Below are 20,199 nucleotides of genomic sequence, written 5' to 3' on the forward strand. Positions count from 1 at the left end.
TCAATGTGGCTGTTCCCTGGTAAAATAGGTTTGGAAGAGTGTTTACAATTGTGGCAATAGTGCTACAATCATGACTATGTAGTGTTAGTGAATACGGAACAGTCATGGATCTAGTTTGTAAATCCATGCATGCAACACAGTATGCCAGCCCTTGTCTCTAACTTTGGTTAACTCAACCTTCACATCTGCACTGCATGAGCTAAGGAAATGCCTTATTTACAATGTAAAACATGTAAGCAAAGGCCAGGGGAGGACTTGCCATATCCATCCCCTGTACCCCTGCTAGCTTGCCGCAGCCAAATTGTGAGATGGTAGAAAGAATTTGCTTTTCCATGAGACTGCTGTCTTAACTGCTAAATTGTTTTGTGTGTGTGTGTGTCTTCAAGTCGTTTCAGACTTATGGCAACCCTATCATGGGTTTTCCTGGCAAGATTTGTTCAGAGGAGGTTTGTCATTGCCTTCCCCTAAGGCTGAAAGCATGTGATTTACCCAAGGGCACTCTCTGGATTTCATGGCCAAGTGGGGAATTGAGCCCTAGTCTCCAGGATCGTAATCCAATACTCAAGCCACAACACCACACTGGCTCTCAACTGCTACATATTTTTTTAAAAAACTGGAAGATGACAATCAAGACATTTTTCAAGCCAAACAATGGTTTTATTTCAGTTTCTCCATGACAATTTAGCCATCAAAAAAATAAACTCTAACACAGATGGATGGAAGACTTTCTACAAGTGTTACTAAGTGGGGATTTCTCTGTAGACTCCAGGGTTTTGATTGGAGCATTTCATGGTTGTTTTTCCTCTTTTTTTTTGTATTATTCATCCAATAAGTTAGGAAGAAGCATAGGGATGTTGGGATGTTAAAGTGCTTTTCATTTCTGAGCAGGGATGAGGTCGTCAATGCACTGCCCCTTCTCAAGGCATTTTTCCATTTCAATCAGCAATTTCACCCCGTCGACCACCATCTGTACCAGCTCCACCTCGGAGAATCCAAGCCGGTCAGCATTTGAGACATCAAACACTCCTCCCACTGCAGCAGTGTCCACACCACCTAAAAACCCACAAAGAAATAAAAGACAGGAATCAGATTAAGCAGCTGCTTCCACACATTGCTATTATGTTTATTAATGATGTTGTGACATAAACAACTAGCACAATTAATATCAAAGGTGCTACAAGATCTCTCTACATACTAATGTCCCTGCATAGGTCACAGTTCTGGGCTTCCTACCTCTTCATCAGACCCCGTAAGAACAGGTAACTGTACCATGTTTACTGCAGGTAGTTCAGCCATGAAGCCTTTGTGAAGCTGCCTGCATGACCTCTTAAACCCTGCTGGAGATTGTCCACCTTTCAGCCATGCTGGGTATGAATCAGGAGATGGTGGCTGGACAACCAGTATCGTGGAATGGTGAAACTAATACTGTATCTGACTGAGCATGAAATTCCCTCAATGGCCTTGGGATAGTCACAGACACTGCCAGCCTCTACTACCTTGCTGGGTGGTTGTGAGAATAAAAGAGCCATGTACATCACTTTGAGCTCACTGAATGAAAGGCAGGACATAAAAGGAACTAATCAGGTGTTGTTTTTAAGTTCTTGCATTCTGGAAGTGAATCCCATGCTTCAGCTATTGGATGTTGAGCAACACCAAGTCAGGCAAGTCCATGCCTCCTAGCACTTCCTGCACCAAATGAAACAAAACCTAAAATAGACTTTGTCTCCATGGCAACTTACGACATTGGCCTGAGGAATTCACCTCTTCTGTTTACGGGATTATTTGCAAACAGCTGCCCAACACAGACAGTGATTTAAAGAGCTGACTATTGCCCTGATAAACATCCAATGAAATTTCACAGGGGTTTCTTAGGCACGGTATACTCAGAGGTGGTTTTGCTAGTTCCTACCTCTGAAATGTAGCCTATAGTACCTGGTATTCATTGGTGGTTTCCCATTCAAGAGCTAACCCTGCTTAGATTCCATGTTCATGCCAAATCTGATGTTACTGTCTGAGTATCAATTTTGAGTGTTATCTGAGCTGTCTGCTACAGGAATGTTGTGTTGTTCTGTGCCTTCAAGTAATTTCCAACTTATGCGGACCCTAAGGCAAACCTATCGTTGGGTTTTCTTGGCAAGATTTGTTCAGAGGATGTTTTCCATTGCCTTCCCTGAGGCTGAGCGCATGTAACTTGCCCAAAGTCACCCTGTGGGTTTCATGGTCGAGCGGGGTATCGAACTCTGGTCTCCAGAGTCAAATGATTACACCCCGCTGGCTACAGAGGTACTACCTTGGGATTATAAACTAAAGCAGCCAAAGGGTATGTCATCTTTCAGGTCAGAGAAAACACCCAAGCAAAGCCAGCCTTATTGTTAGGTGGAATGAGATTGTCTCTTCAGACAGCAGTGAATTATCTAGGATAGAGCAATGTGCCACACAGCCTATATCCTGGAGCCTCTTAAACTAACCTGTTGCCTTCAGGTTTGCAAGAGGATCCTGAACCATCATAGAATTTTCAGATGCCAGTCCCACTGACTGTTGTACACTGGACAAAAGGAAGCACTCTCAGGCAGCCAAATGTCTTGGGTTGGCCCTACCTTAAAGGTCCAGTGTGTACTTTGGTAATAAACCAATCAGAGTTAAAGCAAGTCAAATTGAAGGTATACAACTATGCTTGGAAACTGTTCAATTTTCTTTTCTTTATTTGCAAAACCCACCCCTACATAGAAGTACAGGCATACCTTTTAACAAAGCCCCTGACATAAAAGCTCCTTTTCACAAAAGTCTTTTTACACCCTGCTCCCCTTGCCTTTTCCTCCTTGTCCTCAGTCTAAGTGGAAGTTTATTTAGAAGCATCAACATTGGGAGGCCAGTGAAGGAGGGCTAGAGAAACATGGATTTTCTGTGTAAGGCTGAAATAAAGTTTGAGCTTGGGGGAAAAAGGGATTATGTTCTAGCCATTCCAGTTGTAACTGTATGGACCTTCCTACAACAGGCAAAGTAAATAGCTGCTGCTTTGAGAGTCCTTTACTGAACAGACAGCAAAACAGAGAGAAAGGGGGAAAGCCTGCCTCACTAATTACCCCAGCATTTTTTTTAAAAAAAAAGAAACATAGATCTAAATAAGTTTGGCCATCAAACTGGAAATCACAAGAAACATGTAAATTGGGGATGGGAAGAATTCCTGGATGCATTTTGGAAGAAGTTTTCAAATCTCTAAAATGTTCAGAATGTTTGTGTTTACTTAAACAAGGCCATACCTGACCTGATTGTTTCATTTCACAAATGCATATTGTTCATTTTAAATTTTAAAAAAAGTTGACTGAAATCTGTTGAACTGGTAATCTCTTTTTGTGGACTAGGAACTCATCCTTATTCTTTCCATGCTGTTTCTGCCACTGGTACGAAATTTGCTGTTAAAGCAGCAATGTGCAGGAACATATCTACTTCATTAACTGAGGCACACACATAGTTAAGTTTCAAGCTTTAAAAGGCTTTAGCCTTTTTGTATCAAAGAACAATGCTTTTTGGCATCGTTCTCTTCTTTTTTGGCACAGGCCTTTTGCGTTTCATTTGTTTTCATGCTGGGAATTATAAATGCTTGCAGACAGTAATGTTTTGTTTTAATGTCCTGCTCCTTTTGCATTGCTTCTGTGGAAGTTTTACAGGTTTCACTTTGTCCTGGCTAAAGAACAGACAGTCAATTCAAAGACAAGGGAGAAGAAAAAGATACCAAGTTTTCAGTTTCTCACCTGTACCACGTTTCTGCAGCCTCAGCCTCTTAAGGATTTCACCAAATTTCTCATGCTTGCCAAGGTTGGGCAGTTTAATATGGACTCCTGCACGGAGACCTGTGCCAAGGTTGGATGGGCAGGTCAAGATGTAGCCAAGGTGGGGATTCCACATAAATTCATAGTTTTTGGATTTGAAGAGCGTTTCAATCTAGATGGAAAAACAGAAAATTATGAGAAACCTCTTCCTAACTGAAGGCAATAGAGCAAAAGGTCCTCCTAGCTATATTTACTTTGTACTGGAAAGTAGATTAACTCCATCTTTCCCTGAAATTAATACTAGATGCACAGCTAGGAGAAAAGTGGCTATCAGACTACATATCCCAGAATCACGTTAGCCAGCATGACCACACATATCATGTGGGCAGAATGGCTAAAATATTCTGGAATGTGTAATCCAAGGTAAGGCAAGGCCTTCCTAAAAAACAACTTTCCACTTTGGAAATGTCCTCATGCTCTTTATTGTGGAACTACAGTTGGACTGGGAGGGAGCAATGTCAAAGCAGGTGTATGACTTCCCTAATTTAGCAAATGGGGATGCAAAGGGATCTTGTAGCACCTTTTTTCAGACTAACATGGCTGAATTTTAGCAAATAGGGGTATAGCTCAATGTTTTTACTGCCAACAGAAGGATGCAGTCAAAATCTCTCTGTGTGTGGGAAAGAAAAGTTATCAGAGACTATTATAACATGCATGGCTTCTTCCAATAAATAGAATATTTCCAATACTTGACCAACTTGCTTCTGTAATGTAAATTACTAGAAGAGGTTATGACAAAATGGGATTAATACAGAATTTATATGCAGGCAGGGCAACTATCCCTTTCAATGCTCAGTCAAGATAAATCTTGCAACAGACCCTTTTATAGTGTTCTTGTGTATTAATTTGGAAACAGTATGTCTATCTGCTATTCTTTTACATCTATAGACATGTAAAACTTAGAGGAAGGTTGTTTAAGCAAGCAAAGCTCTTAACATTCCAATACTGATCAGAAATTTGAGGGACAAGACTTCTTTATTGGGTTAATGCTTTTATATTTCTATTCCTGCAAAAGAAAAAGAAAAAGCAGGCAGGTACTACTACAGTGTTGGCCAGCAGAGTTCTGCTGTCAGAGGGAATCTGCGTTCTTTCCTTCAAACGCACTGCACCAGAAGCTGTGTCTGGACTGGGAATTCACAGCCCAGCCAGCGCATGCCGCTGCATTTATTTTAGAGCCAACACTTAAGTCAGCATTTTGGATTGAGCACTGCAGAGGAAGCCTGCACCAATTCACCACCTTCAGGAAGTTTCCATGCAGCTCTACCAGCAATCATAATTTACCTGTGTTAGCCCTGTACAGAACCGGGTGAAAACTTCTCTCATATTTCCACCTTTCTGCATGGAAATAACTCTAAGGTGGTCTTCCTCATTGACCCAGACAAGGAAGGTCTTGTTGTCATTGTGCCTGAGGGGAGATAAACCAGGAAATTGGTTGAGTGATCCACATTTTTTTACACAAGCTACAGAGCTAATAAATAGAGCTATGTGTTAATTTGTTGCCAGTGATTCTCAACGTTGGGTTTTGTAGGGATTTTGGACTTCAGCTCCCAGAAGTCCCAGCTAACTTAGTCAATGGTCAGCCCCCACGAGTTGAAGTTCAAAACATTTTGGGGATCAAAGAGTCAGAAACATTGACTTGCATCATGAGTTTGTACTTTCTGAAATAACCTGTCAATGCTGTTGGGCCTAGCACATAATTATCTTCCAGTAATATTTGTGAGATAACTTCTTAGGCAGTCTCTCATCCAGAGATGGAGAGGGCATGTCCTTACTTTGTTCCAGCAAAGTAAGTGTATTGTGTGCTCCAGCAGCCAAGGACATTTGAGTTCTCCTAGGTTATAGCTCAAGCACAGTAGCATTATCTAAGGTGACAGTACAGATAGGTGTAATATATAGGTATAATATATGAGTAAGTTGAGAACCTTCCCCCTTCAGTTCCAATTCTCATTCTTTATCAACTCCATTTCAAGTTAGAAACTTTAGGGATATATCAGTCAGAGTCTCCCTTATTCAGAATTCCAAAATACTCCAAAAAACAAAACTTTTTTCATGGGTAGCTGAGACAGTGATATTTTTCAGTGTACACAAACTTTGTTTCATGTACAAAATTATTTTAAAATATTGTGTATAAAATTACCTTCAGGCTATGTGTATAAGATATATATAAAATATAAATACATTGTAGATTGTACACCATTGTCAGGTTGTATACTTTTATTGATTGATTATCTGTATATACAGTGCTGTGTACATGTACAGCGCTATAGAAATAAACTATAATAATAATAATAATGTAAAGAATTAAGACTTGGGTCCTATCTCCACGATTATGCAAATATTCCAAAATCGGGAGGGGGGGGGAATCCAAAATGTTTCTGGACCCAAGCATTTCAGATTTAATCACTGTAAATTAAGAAAATCATTTATGGAGTTTTGCTGAAGATGCCTTCTGTCTCTATATTCCTGACTGCCAGCTACCATGGACAGCAATCAGTTCTGTTGGTTCTTAATATCAAATTAGAGGAGTGGGGTTTAAATTCCATGCCAGAAGTAGGTTTCCCAAAACCCACTGAATGGTTACATAAATAAAACCTTCAGAAATGGACAGTTATACAGAAATGTAGGACTTAGTCTAGGTGCCTAGAAGACTTCCATTTTGTCTCCCCATCCAGCTTCCCAAAGATGCAGTTTTCTTCTACTTAAGAAGCAAAAATATAAAGAACATATTTTAAATATTCCTAGAAGGAATCTTCCCAGGTAGCTTTTTTAAAAAAATCATTTTAAGCATTACGAGCTCAAAACCATGCTGGACTTGTACCTGAAAGTTTGCATCCAGATCCTGACTAGTCAAGATGGTTTCTCTGCCTAAGCAAATTCAAATATTGTTGTAAAGGGTATTAGATATCTATATTTACCTTACAGAGGCAGACAATATATGTCTTCCATAAGTTTTGGACCACAGGTCAAATAATCCCCATCCTTTGGCCATGCTAACTGGGATTTATGGTAGTTATAATCCAAAACAGCGAAAGGCCACTGGGTTGGCTATCCTGCTAGAGAACTTTGGAAGCTAGACACCATGTCTACCACTGGAGCAGAATATCAAAGCCACCTTCCAACTGAAAAAAGTGTCAATGTGGATTTACTTTGTATGGCTCCAACAAAACCCGAATTTTGGACATAATTTCATTTATGACTCGAAGTTGTACATTTTTGGTCATGGCATCATGTCTAGATTCAGTTCACAGTTATGTAAGGGAGTTACACAAGTGTTAATTTTTGCACATGCAGTTGTCTACTCTTGGATAGTGCAAAACTATCTGTTATTGCCGCTTCATTCATTGGGATTGAGGAAACAGCAAACACATTCAGAGATAGGCAATTGGGAGAAGTGGTGTAGCACATCCACCACTTAATTACTACTTGAGTGTTGATTCACACAATACAAGCATGATGTAAGAGCTTAGCTGAGGTTTGGATTTCCAATCCAAATATGCATCCTGGTTACAGTTTGGAGCTCTGATTGATTTGCATAGCCTTTGTGGATGGTTCTACCAGTTCTAAACAAACAAACCTCACAAATCCTTGAGAAAGGGAATCCCAGGGATGAACTGGCAAATGCTTTGTGATATATTGGATGAGTCATCAGTCTGCAGTTGGTTTTTCTGAGGTCAAGTTACTCTAGCCATAAAGCTATTATATCAGTTCTAACCCAGTTTATTGGAATCACGTTTTTTCCCCTGCAGTTGTTTGAAGGACATGTAACACACCGAGAAACAACTCTAATGAAAGACTCTCATGTTTCTTATTATGCTATAAAGATTTGGTATGAGATAGTTTCAAATTCTTAATTTGATGCATTTGAGCAGACTCAGAGTCGACAGACATAAGGCAGCTCTTCTGTCTCAGTGATGACTGTTGGACTAGACAGGCTGTACCAAGCTGTCACTATGCTCCCAAAGTATTCTTAAGACATGCAGCATTTTCTAGACCAAAATATCAGGATGTTGAACAGTAACCTTTAAAAGCAGGACATTATGTGGCAGCTAATGCCCCAAGACCATTTTCCACATTAAGAGACTGCATTCTAACCACAACTTTAAAAAGGCTTGACCTCATACCCACTGAATCCACTTGCCATGCCAAATGGAGGATTCTGGAAGCTATAAGCTATGCTCATGTCCTTTGGGAAGCCAGAAGCATCAATTCAAAGATGTTATATTTCTATTAAACATGACTTACCAAATACCCCGGCCGTCGGGCCAATCTCTTGCCATTCCAGAGGCCAAGAGCAATGGAGAAACAGGCTTGTCAAACAGGAAGTGATCATCAATGAGCTGCTGCTGCTCAGCATCTGTCATGTTCTTCAGTGCATAGTACCTTCCATTGAGGTCCCCTTCCAGGCTAGCCAAAGCTAGGAGACAAGATAAGATGCTTGCAGGATTTGTTGTGGCTCAAAAGAGTTAAACACACAGTTCAGGGAGGAGAATTCAAACAAAATTATTTTTCTATCTTACTACCAGATCTTTGTGTGTGTATATTCTCCCACCCACCCAAGGTCTCCCACTGCTTGGTACACCAAAATTAAGGTTAGCCAGTCATCCTAAGAGCTCTCTGGGGGACTAAGCAGACAGGCCAGGATAGCAGGGGCTGAGCCTGTGCTATCCTGGCCCTGGTACTTGCCCAGGTTGGTCCCCATACTGATCTGAGAACCAGCACACATTCCTTACTTTGTCATGCAGTCGCTCCAACTGAGACACTTCCTGACACCGTGTCTGATGTGGAAACAGGGTGCCTGGCTGCATCACAGGGCTATTTCCACATCAGATGCAGTGATGAGGAGCTTCTCCGTTGGAGCAATGCATGGCAAGGGAAGGAGTGCAGGGCAGTGTATAAAACAGTTAAGGACTGCCATGGAGTTTACAGGAAGTTCAGCAATAAACCAGAGGTTATATTACCCTTGGATCAGACCATATCCACTGGATCCGTGTCTGGTCTACCAGGATTGGGCTTGATCCTGGCCCCAGGGTTTTGGCCTATGTCATCTCAACTACATGACACAAGGCTGGGGTTAACAAGGGCCTTTTGGCTCGTGCATACAACCCTACCTTTAAAAAAAAACTATCCACAGCCAGGTAATTAATTGACCATTTCCTAAGAAGTTAAGAGCTGGAGAGAATCAAACAAGGCAAACTGAATGCATTACTTCTCTCTCAGAAAGTGGGCCTCTGTTTCCTCCTTAAGTCAATCTATCATTGTCAGCTCTTGTTAAACATAGGTTGTTTAATGCCATGAGGGGCCTGCATTCTCATTGTGGGACAAGAGATTCTTGGTGTCATGCCAAGACTAATTCAAGCACATGAAAGGTTTAGCAGAAATACAGCACAGCATCTTATTCCAGGTGTGGTTTGGCTACCTCTGCATTTGACTGTTTGACATAAGCATTCCTCTTTCACAGAGGTGTAAAAATGCACTGTTTTGGCCCATTAGATCTCAACCTTTGACCCTCCAGAAGTTTGGTAGATCACCTCCCCAACCACCTGACCCACTGGCCATACTGACTAGGACAGTTCAAGATATATGGAGGTCTAAAGGCTAAAAACAACCAACTTGGCCCAACATGTGTACCAAATTCTCATTTTCCAGCTTGTACCAGAGATATTAATTTGGTACAACCTGAAAGAACTTGGTCACCCCCTTTGATTGTCCCAACTAGAGTAACCCCCTTAAAGCAATTGTGGAATGGTGAACCAACACCTGGGTAAATCCCATTGATTCAACAGATCTATTTCATGGATTCAAGTCCTAATGTCCTGGGATATTCTTGATTGTCCAGTTGACTACTGGGTTATTTTCAAAACTAAGCCAGGTTAATTACATTTGGGCCACAAACTCGCAAACAACAAGTATTGCTGAACCGTACCTTCCACAGAAAGCTTTTCAATAGCACGTCTCTCTCCTCTGCTACAATGAGGGGGAAGGCAGAAGCCACGAATGCTCCTACCAGTTCGGACACGCGAACTTAGGACGTAGTTGGGGTCCAGGTCATCACCACCCTGCAGGATGGAATAAACATACTAAGTAGCCTCTCCTGAAGAGCAGATGATCCGGTATCAAGTGTTACCTTGAATCACCTGCTCATGTAATGCTCACCATTTAATGAGGGCAAGCAAGTATTATTTAGCATTAGCACAAGTCATTCTGTTAAGCTTTAGTGCTGAAGCCTGAGCAGATTCTCCCTGCCCCCCCCCACCATTAATTATAAAACACTTGATATCCAGTTCCCAACTAGCAGCTCACAAGTTCTCAGTTGCATCCAGTCTGGTTAGTTCCAACAAGAATATTCTTATTTAACCAACTGACTAGTGATGAACCAATATGTAGGTAAATCCCCTTGATTCAGTGCATCTACTCTAGGTGGAACTAACAGTAGTAGCCAGACTTCTGTCTGCTACAGCCAATTACGAGGGATGGCCTAAATCTCTTTAGCCTTTGCTAGCAGAGGTCAGTGCTGTTTTATACATTCTCTCCAAATGCTTTAAACAAGGCCAGCTCCTAGCTCAAAGTATTGTGTTTTGAGTCCTACAGAAGGAAGCATTTTAAAGCAATTTGTGGTCAAGGTCTTGTAGGTCAATGAAGCATGAGCGCTCTGAGAGAGGGGAAGATGTATTTTATGGCTCACCTCCATACAAGCCAAGACTTGCCACACAAAACAAAATGTGGTCTTGAGCTTGCCTTGTTTTATGTAATCCAAATATGACATATTTCTATCTTGCCTTTCTTCCAATGAGCTCCCAGTAACTTGTGTAGCTCTCCTCCTTCCCACTTATGTCAGTCTGGCCCAAGCTCAGCTAGTGAATTTCACAGCCTCACCAGGGACTTGAACCTGGATCTCTCCTGTCTCAGCCCAATGGGCTTGGTTCATGCTCAGAGCCAACTCTTCAACAGGCCTGAATGGGCAAAACTCTTCATTTTGCCCATTAGGTCCTGTCAGCTAGCAATCCTGAGGAGCCACTACAATTTTATTTATATAGTTCTTGCTGCATACAAACACACTTACTTTGGCTAGAATCTTGTTGGTTAGTCCCAGCTAGAGGAGACCCACTGACTCAACTGTTGAATGTCAACACATAGAGGTAATTCCAGTTGGTTCAATGAATCTACCCTAGTCAGAATTAACAACAGGATATTTTATATCTTATTTTTCCTTCAGGATATTATCTGATCTGAATAATACCAAAGAGCTAGAGAAGGAGAATTTGCAGCTTGGATTATTAACCAAAGTCAACTATTGTACAGCCCCCCAGATTGTAATGGGACTCCTTTCTTTCCTGACACCCAATTATAGTGTGCATTTATTGATTTTCCCTGTTTTGGGATAAAGGTCTGGGTAAAACAACTTCTACTAGTTGAATGAGAATGTTCAATAGTAGTCCTGGTTATTTTAATTTTCAAGACTATTCCTTGTTCCAAGCTTCACAAGACGGGTGATGGTGAGGGTTACATTTAAGGTTGTCACAGCAGCACTGTAGGAAATTGGGGAGATGGTGGAAGGACAGTATCCACTGGTATGAGATGCCAATTTAAGAGGGAGATTTGTAAGATCCCCCGAGAGTAGCAATATTCAGCAGCAGCCAAGCCAGGAAATTAAACTTAGACCAAAGATTGCAACAGTTTTAGTTAGTTTTTGGACCACAACTCCCAAAACCCCTAAGCTAGCATTGCCAGTGACTGTGCTGGTGGGGGGATACTGGGTGCTGTATTCTGAAAAAACTTTTCCAGGCTGTAGTCTAGACATTAGGAATAATAGGCCCAACGGCAAGACCTAACTAAGTCTGAATATTTCCATCTGCACACATATCTATACTACCATTATGACATCTTAAAGCAAGGGCGGGGAGCAATGCCACATGTTTCTGGATTGCAACTTTCAGCAGACCTCCTTATTCCAGCAAAGGCGACTGTGACTTACAGTGCAGAAACATCTGGAGGACTGCATGATTCCCATCCCTGTCTTAGAGGCAGAGATCTCAACTTTTAAAAGATCTTGAAGGCCTCGGGACTAGGGATTCCACTCCAGCCTGCAGTCATGTTTTTTGACAGTTTGCTTGGGAGGGAAACATCACTAACTTTCTCCTTCTGCACTCAGACCAAATCATCCTGTGTAATATTATGGCCAAACCAGGAACATCTTTGGGTAAGCCTATTCCATTGCAGCAGAATGAATTTGAGAGAGCAAGACCATTGGACATGCATGTACAATCAAAACAGGCTATTCTGTCACGTATTCCTTGTTATTCAGAGGCTTACCTACCTGCAAGTTATCAGCATTCAAGTCTGTCTTGTGCTGATCCGTAGGCTTGTAACCTCCATGTCGGTCCTCAATAACAGGATCAAAGAGTTCCTTAAACACGTCGTAACACTCCTCATCACCAGCTACACATCCTACTGTCATAATGTATGGATGGCCTAGAGTAACAAGCCAGAGGAATATTGGGTGATGCTCAAGTACAATTCCAAGAGAACAACAGCTTGCATTCCCAACTCAAAATCATAAAGCAAGGCAAAAACCACAGATTTACCATCTCACTGGGGTTTTTAAAAAAGAGGCCTAAGCAAGCCTTGTTTTGCTATAATGTAAGAGCCTAATTCATTAAGATTTTACAGTTTACATACAAGTTGGTGTAACCATCTGGTGTACTGTCTTATTAAAATGGTTATTAACTACAGTACATAGAAAAATGTAGTTTTTTTTAAAAAAAAACCCAGTTATTTGTAGTAGAGTCTATATCTCTGATTACTTCAAAATTATGCAATCAAAAAAATTAAGTCCTCCAGTCACAATTGGTTTAGTTTATTCCTCCAGTCACAATTAATTGGTTTAATTTATCCAAGTTGCATGGCAAACAGTATGGGATGTAATTTCACTGGAGGTCACTGGAAAAATACTGAACAGTAGATATATAAATTACTATTCTCCCTTCCAAATCCATTATATAGGCATCTAGTGTTAATACTGCTTTTGTATACAAGGATGTGCATTTTCCATGCTAATGTTAAAATCCTGCATGCAAACAATACTAATTCTGCAATTAGTGCACATTATGCCAGCTGAGGCTGTACTTTCTTCTACAATTCACTCTGCCATACTTATACCTTTGCATAATTTAATCCAGTGAGAACAAGGAGTTAATGCAGATCACTGAAAATGCAAGAGTTAAAACCTCTTGAAATCTTTAGCAATTTCAGCAGACATAACAGTTAGGGCTAGAAACATTTTTAATTTAACCCAGCCATATTTCTCAAGAAAGTAGACTTTTACACGCAGTATGGCTGGCATGCACACAGTCACACAGCTACTCATACGCACTGGACATTCCTTCATGCTACAATTTTCTGTTGGCAGGGAGATTTAAGAAAAAAATATAAGATAACATTTTGAGGGTTTTCTTTCTCCCCTAGCAGTGTGAAGCCATTTTGTCCATTCTGTCCATTTAGCAGTCTTACCACCTTATTCTGGATGATGGCAAGGCCTTTAATTTGTTTATTTTATTTACTTTATTTATATACCACCTTTCTCCCAGTCTGAAACCCAAGATAATTTCAATTTAAACCAGGAGTGGGAATAACAGAGCCCTGTAGATGATGTTGGACTGCCAACGCCCAGCATTCCTCATCTTTGGTTATACTGGCTAGGGCTGCTAGGACTAAGTCCAGCAACATCCAGATGGCTACAAGAATCTAACTGCTGTGTATGTGTAAGGAATTACTTGCTCTCAGATTCTGGAAGAATTGTCCAGAATTTCAAACTAAAAACCAAAAGCTTTTATTACAGTCAACAGAACATTAGGTCTAGAACTAATATACACCACTAAGAAGCAGCCCAATGGCTGAGAAAATATTTTGAAAACAATGCAGTCACTGCTGCAGCACAGTTGACTCTGTCCAACAGATCAGTGTGGGTTGAAGATATCCTAGTCACAGATTTCCATAGTTCAGGGCTGGGCAACCAGTGGTCTACTGAATGTTGCTGACTCTGATGTGCAACCACCCACTGCCAGTCTGCCCCGTAGTGAGGGATGATGGGAACTGCAATCCAACAACATCTGGAGGACCACAACTTCCCCAACCCTGTTATAGAAGATTGTCTCATTACCAATAAAAGAATGCTGAGCCTGGCGTTGATGTCGCTGAGAAACCTACAAGCAGGGCATCTAGCTGAGTTAACCATTTGGACTACAATTCCTAAAATTGTACATAGAATGTCTATGTAGTCCAACCATCACATAGTCCAAACAGTTAACTCTTCTAAGCTCTCATCTAGCCTAGTGGTTCTCAAATGTTGGTCCTCCTGACAATTTGGATTTCAGCCCCCAGAACCCCCAGCTAGCCGTGCAAGGATTCCAAGAAATGAAGTTCAAAACATCAGAAGGGTAAAACACTGAGAATGACTAACAATAATTCTTTCCAAAATGGTGGGCACACCTGGGTACAGAGGTTCTATGAGTTACCAGAGAAAGCCCATATGCAAGATGACAATGATCCTCCCTTGCTGTTCTTCACTGGAGACTCATATTTAGGCTAGCTTTCGTGACTACTGATAAGCTCATTGTTATGTGCCTTGAAGTCATTTTCAACTTATTGCAACCCTTTACTTATTTAAGATAAGGTTTCCCTGCCAAGTTTTGTTGAGAGGTTTATCACTGCCTTCTTCTGAAGCTGAGAGTGTGACTTTTCCAGGGTCACCCAGTGGAATTCCAAACATGGGTGTCCCAGAACCCTAGTCCAACACAAACCAAGCTGACTGTCTGGACAAATTTATAAAGGATAGGACTATCAGTCTTTTTCAAATGTATTGTCTATCATGACAGTAATCTGTAAGGGTGTTATTACTAAGGGCCCAAACAGACAGACCAAATAAAGCTGCTTTGGGTCACTTTGGAAATGATGCATGTGTCCTAAGAGGCCGGAAGCTGTGCCAAAGCCATGCTCCAATCCTAAGGACTAGGGCGCAGCTTCTGGCCTTTTAAGATGTGTATGTCATTTAAACAGCATACCTCCAAAGTGATCCGAAGCAGCTTTATTTTATTCAGGCCCTAAGTCAGAAAGTAGCTGTGACTGAGGAGGGAAAAGGCATTAAGAAGCTCCATTATACATTCCACAGTTACACTCAAGTAACAGAAATTTGCTCCAAGCTTCTTGTTTCAGCTTTTTTGCATTTCCAGAGTTACAGCTGTACTCCCATCTCTCTCACACAAACAAACACACACTCAAAGCAAAAGCCACTGTTACATCAGCTGGTTTTGCAGAGAAGACTCGCAAAGCTTTGGGCGGATTTTGGTTTCGTTTTTTACCAGGATTATCAACCCCAGTCTGAATGGTATCATCCAAGGTGAAGCCACTTGGGGTGACTCTGTCTCTCAGTTTCTGGTACAGTTCCAGGGTTAAGACCTTGGCCATGTGGTTGTTGTGGGTGCTCAGGTCCGGGTATTCCTCATCAGGAGGCAGTTTCTGGTTATTAAAGGGGGCCATTTTGCTCTTGCTACAGAGTGATAAAACACACAGAACACTACAGGGTTAAAGACAAAATTGCAAAACATCACCAAGATCTGCTCCCCCTTTATTTGCCAAAGAAGTGCCACAGAGGATAATCAAGTTTTCATAGGAGAGTTTTTTTGTATACATATATATCCCTCAAATTTAACGGACATTAAGTTTCCAAAGTTTCTTAACAGGGGAGAAAAAAAGATAAGATCTTGTATTTCTCTTGCCGTGCATCAAACTGAGCATTTAGCAGAGCATTTACACAGGGTTTTAGAGTAAAATTGGTTTTGCAAAGCAGCTACCTGTGTTTTCAGTTTGCATGCCTCAACAAATCAAGCTACCTTTAAACATCCAGGCAGTGCCAAGCAGGTAGGCCTTTGGAAGGGTTTATAAGGAGGTATTTTGAGATGCCATTTTCAAAGCAGCACTTCCTCATTTAATGGAGGGAGAACAGATCCGGATCAAAGAAGGGCCGCCCGTATCCTTTACCTGGGTTGTCCACCCCAGTCTGAATTACATCATCCACGAAAAATCCACTAGAAGTCTGCTTATTCCGCAACTTGGTATACAGCTCCAAGGTCAACACTTTAGCCATATGGTTGTTGTGGGTACTCAGATCTGGATACTCATCCTCAGCGGAGTAGTTCTTCTTCAAGAGGTTGTGGCTGTTTGAGAATGGCATGGTGGGCACCTGACTGCAAGGAGCTAAGGGAGAACAAGGAGAAGAAGAGAGGGGAAAGGCGTCACCTCGCTTCCTGCAGGGAAGGGAGATTAACTTTACACTCAGGCTCTGGACAGAAGCTGGGCCACTAAGCAAGGTCACCTTGCCACTCAGGCTGCTACCTGCCAGACATTCAAGCACTCTCCCTGCCTGGCACCTGTGGTGGCAGCGGCAAAAGGTTGCCAGGCATTGGGCCAACATTACAGTTCCTCCTCCTCCTGGCACCAGATGCAGGGACCAACACACAGCAGGAAACCAGCAGTCGCACTAAAGGATATGCACAAGGTCAAGGCATTGGATCAGTGGCAGAGGAGGCCAGGAATAGAAAACTAGCCAGCATCTCTGTCTCTGAGTTTCTCCCCATTTCCTCCTCCTTTTTCCACCAGCTTTGGCAGAGCTGCATTAAGGTGTGCCTCCTGTCCTTGGTCCCAAGGGGTCACCTTCAAAAGGCAGATATATAAATATATATTTTTGCTGCAAAGCAGAAAAAAGCAAGATTTGGGAATCCCTTTCCTGGCAGGTGGATGCAATAGGAAGCCTCCTCCTTCTCAATCTTTCTCTCTCTCTCTCTCTCTTCTGTTTATAGTCACCCCTCCATATACACAGACCCTTTATCTATGGATTCAACTATCCATGGCTTGAAAAATATCCCCCCAAACGTACATCTATTGGAGTGTTTATAGCTTTTATTTATTTATTTATTTTGCAGTGCCCTCATCTTATTCTTCAGTGTCCTACATTTTGCAGTGCCTTATCCCATCTGGTCCTAATATACAATCTCCAAAAAGCAAAGCCTGATTTTCCTATTTTATATAAGGAACAACATTTCCCTACCCTGCTGTGTATAATGGGACTTGAGCATCCATGGATTTTAGTACCCATGATGTGCGTATGTCTGTGTGTATCCTGGAACCAAACCCCTGCGGATACCAAGGACCCACTGTAATACTGTTTGACACCACTGTAAGTGCTCCAGCTCCATCTGGTACAATCCTGGGATGTGGAGTTTGACAAGGTCTTGTGCCTTCTCTGCCCAAAGAGTGCCATAATCCACAAACCTCAGGACTCTGTAGGATGGAGCCAGGACCATTAAAGCGAGATCAACCTGCATGATTTCTACAGCAGAGCCCCAGGGCAACCAGATGTCCTAACTGCAGAGGAGGATGAGGCACTGCAAAAATGTAGAACACTGAAGAATAAGATGGAGGGAACTGCAAAAACAAAAGCTACAAAACTCTCATAAATATGAATCCCTGCTTCTGAGTCCCGCTCAAAGTAGAGGACATCTTGACATTCCTCCTGGGCAGCAGGCGGAAATGGAGGGAATGTCACCCTGTGTCGCCCTCTGCTCTGCCAATTTGATGCCCAGGGGCACTGGGTGCTTCCCTAGGGAAAAGGGAGTGCCAGGGAGGACCCACTCTGCCTTTCCCTTTCCCTCTCCTTCTCCCCCAGGGCCTCCCCAACCTGGGCTTCCCTTTTGCAAGAGCAGAGGAGCCGGTTAGGGATGTGGCCACTTGGGTTTGGCACAGGACGCAATGCCAGCTTGCCAGGCAGTGCTGTAAAGAGCTGCCTACACAAACACACACAGATGCACACACACGGGCAATGATGCCTTGGTGTTTTGAGGTTCTTGATCTCTCTCTTTCCTTGGATCTCACCTGGGCACAGGAGAGGCAGATCTCCAAAGCCAGCTGAAGGGCAAGGCAGAGGCTCAGGTTGCATCCACACAGCAGAAATAAACCGGTTTGACACTGCTTTGACTGCCTTGGCGCCATGCTATGGAATACTGGGAATTGTAGTTGGTTTTGGTTTCCCAGAATTCCATAGCTTGGAGTCAGGGCAGTCAAAGTGATGTCAAACCGGTTTATTTTTGCCATGTGGACGCAGCCTCTGCCAGATAAAACGTAGGACACTCCAGAAAAAAATGGAGGATGCCACCAAATAAAAACACAAAGAACACTCCTAGAACTATAAATCCCTGCTGCTTCATCCCGCTCCCCAAAAAACTGGAGCACCTTTTGGAAGGCCCCCTGGGCAGCAGGTGGACATGGAGGACAGGTCCGGGAAAAGGAGGACGCCAGAGGCTGCCAGGGCTGGCTTCTCTCTTCCTAACCCCTGCTGGGGATGATGGGTCTACCTCCTCCCTCCATCAGCCCAGGGCTTCCTTTTCCCTTCCAGCTCCAGGAGGAAAGCAACAAAGGGGAAAGGAACGACAGCAGCCTCTCGTTATGTAACGAACTCCTCTGGAAGATCAAGATCCTGTAATGATGCAAATACCCTGCTAAATACCAATTGCTACAAATGCCAGTCTAGGAGGGATCCAAGGGGCAGAGCCAGCCTTGCAAAGGAACAGATGAGGATGAGGGGGATGGAGGCTGCAGTTTTGGCTCTCTTCAAGGGAGACCTTGCGGGGAAGCATCTTCTCCTTGGACTTGGTTATCCTCCACCTTGCTTTCCTTTCTTCCCTTAACCAGCCATTAGCAACCCCCTCCCCAAAAGAAAAGACCTTCAAATATGATCAACCCTCCCTTTGCAAGATCCTCATATTTAAAAAAATAAATGCCAAAAATATAAAAGCTGGTTTCCTTCCTTTAAAAAAAAAAGGGGGGGATTTCTTGGCTTCCTTATTAAAATAATAATAATAATAACCGCAGGCATGCAAAAAAAAATGCAAAAGCTATTTTAAAAATTGGGCTTCTTGGCTTCCTTATTTAAAAAAAAAGCTCAGGCATGCAAAAATAGAAAAGCTATTGGAATAAAAGGGCTTCTTGGCTCCCTTATTTTAAATAAAAGGGCAGGCATGCAAAATTTACAAAAGCTATTGGGAAAAAGAGGGCTTCTTGGCATACAAAAATACAAATGCTGTTTTGTTTTGCCCCTTTTTTTAAAAAAAAAGAGGATTTCTTTGCTTCTTTCCCAATAGCAAAGAAAAATAAAATGGAAAAAAATCCCTGCTAGATGGACTTCACTTTCCCTCCCCAAGCCCTGCAAAGCTAACTGCTGAACCAGAACCTGCTCCTTTTTTTTGCCTAGGTTACTTACCTAGAGTTTCAGAGAAGAGAGAGCAAAAAGAAAAGCAAGGGAAGCAGCTCTCTTCCTTTCTTTCCCAGCCTCTTGGAATCTGACAGCTCTTCCAGACAGACCTGCCTCGAATGGAACTTGGCCCCCACCTTCCCATCCCTTTTATACCCAGCCAAAGCCAACCAGCCATTGGCTGCTATTTATATTCCATTCATTCCATTGGAGGCTTGCTCTCAAGGAGGGGAGGGGAATCCCTCCCAGTTTGGCTCCCAGTCTGAGGCCAGGCCTCCCAGTCAGATCTATGGGTGTCTATGCAAGAGCAAGAGGGAGAGAGACAGAGAGACTGGGCCCCTAGAGTTTCTTTCATTTGGGTCCCAGGTCAGAAAAGGAAAACGGCAAGGCAAGAGAGAAAGGATCTTTCCCCCCCCCTTTCCCTCCAAGGAAAGAGCAGAATGGAAGACAAAGGGAAAGGATGATGAAACAGTCACAATGTGATTCAGCATCTCTGGGCCAAGAAAACAAGGGCGGTGCCAGTGGAGACAGGTGCTGTGAGAGCAATGCCCACAGAAACAGAAGCATCCGAGAGAAATTGCCAGAGATAGTATCACAGTTAGTGCCATCCGCCCAAGAACGTGCCACCTGGGACAACAAGAGCACACTAGGTTCTTGGATCATCTCTGCTAGCATGGCTTGAGTGTTGGACTCTGAAGACCAGGGTTCAATTCCTTGCTTGGCCACGAAACCCACTGGGTGGCTTTGGGCAAGTCACACGCTTTTGGCCTCAAGGGAAGGCAAGGGCAAACCTCCTCTGAACTCATTGTGCCAAGAAAACCCCCATGATTTGGCCATCATAAGTCGAAAATGACTTGAAGGCCCACAACAAATTTGGATCATTGATGGGCCAGAACTCTAGTCTGTGGTAACACTTGGTAGACTGTAAAACTGCCATGGGGGTGAGGAGGAGGTGGAGGATGAGGAGGATGAGGAGGATGAGGATGAAAATAATAATATAACATCAGCTCCTGACAGGTAAAGACCACCTAGCAAAGAGAAGTCACTTGGAAAGTTTCACTGAGAATGATG

The 20,199-nt window shown here is 42.6% G+C and overlaps 2 protein-coding genes across 4 annotated transcripts in view; one reads left to right on the forward strand and one right to left on the reverse strand.

The window, feature by feature from the left end:
- The window catches only part of LOC121934963 (cytochrome c oxidase assembly factor 8), a 723,331-nt gene that overhangs the window by 468,774 nt on the left and 234,358 nt on the right, over positions 1 to 20,199 (forward strand). The window lies entirely within an intron of this gene.
- CKB (creatine kinase B) lies at positions 634 to 19,264 on the reverse strand. Of its 3 annotated transcripts, none has more exons than XM_042475878.1 (8): positions 19,138 to 19,264; positions 15,185 to 15,372; positions 12,145 to 12,299; positions 9,754 to 9,886; positions 8,073 to 8,244; positions 5,112 to 5,235; positions 3,753 to 3,942; positions 634 to 1,053 (listed from the first exon to the last, which is right to left on the reverse strand). In XM_042475878.1, exons 2-8 carry the CDS (start codon positions 15,360 to 15,362, stop codon positions 875 to 877), a joined length of 1,131 nt encoding a protein of 376 aa, XP_042331812.1. In that variant the 5' UTR covers positions 15,363 to 15,372; positions 19,138 to 19,264; the 3' UTR covers positions 634 to 874. The 3 variants fall into 3 exon arrangements, with proteins under 3 accessions (XP_042331812.1, XP_042331804.1, XP_042331820.1); XM_042475870.1 differs by lacking the exon at positions 15,185 to 15,372 and adding an exon at positions 15,864 to 16,079 and having other exon boundaries at positions 19,138 to 19,262; XM_042475886.1 differs by lacking the exon at positions 19,138 to 19,264 and adding an exon at positions 15,961 to 16,079 and having other exon boundaries at positions 15,185 to 15,281.

The sequence above is a fragment of the Sceloporus undulatus genome, chromosome 1 (genome assembly GCF_019175285.1).
Source record: "Sceloporus undulatus isolate JIND9_A2432 ecotype Alabama chromosome 1, SceUnd_v1.1, whole genome shotgun sequence".
Classification (NCBI taxonomy): Eukaryota; Metazoa; Chordata; class Lepidosauria; order Squamata; family Phrynosomatidae; genus Sceloporus; species Sceloporus undulatus.

Bases quoted from the DNA above. Each gene is read 5' to 3' on its own strand.
- CKB (XM_042475870.1), bottom strand. From the start codon at position 16,056: ATGCCATTCTCAAACAGCCACAACCTCTTGAAGAAGAACTACTCCGCT. The intron at 5,236-8,072 runs GTAAGTCATGTT...ATCTCCCCTCAG, and splicing joins CCCGACGGCCGGGGTATTTG to GCACAATGACAACAAGACCT. The intron at 1,054-3,752 runs GTGAGAAACTGA...GTGGGTTTTTAG, and splicing joins GCTGCAGAAACGTGGTACAG to GTGGTGTGGACACTGCTGCA.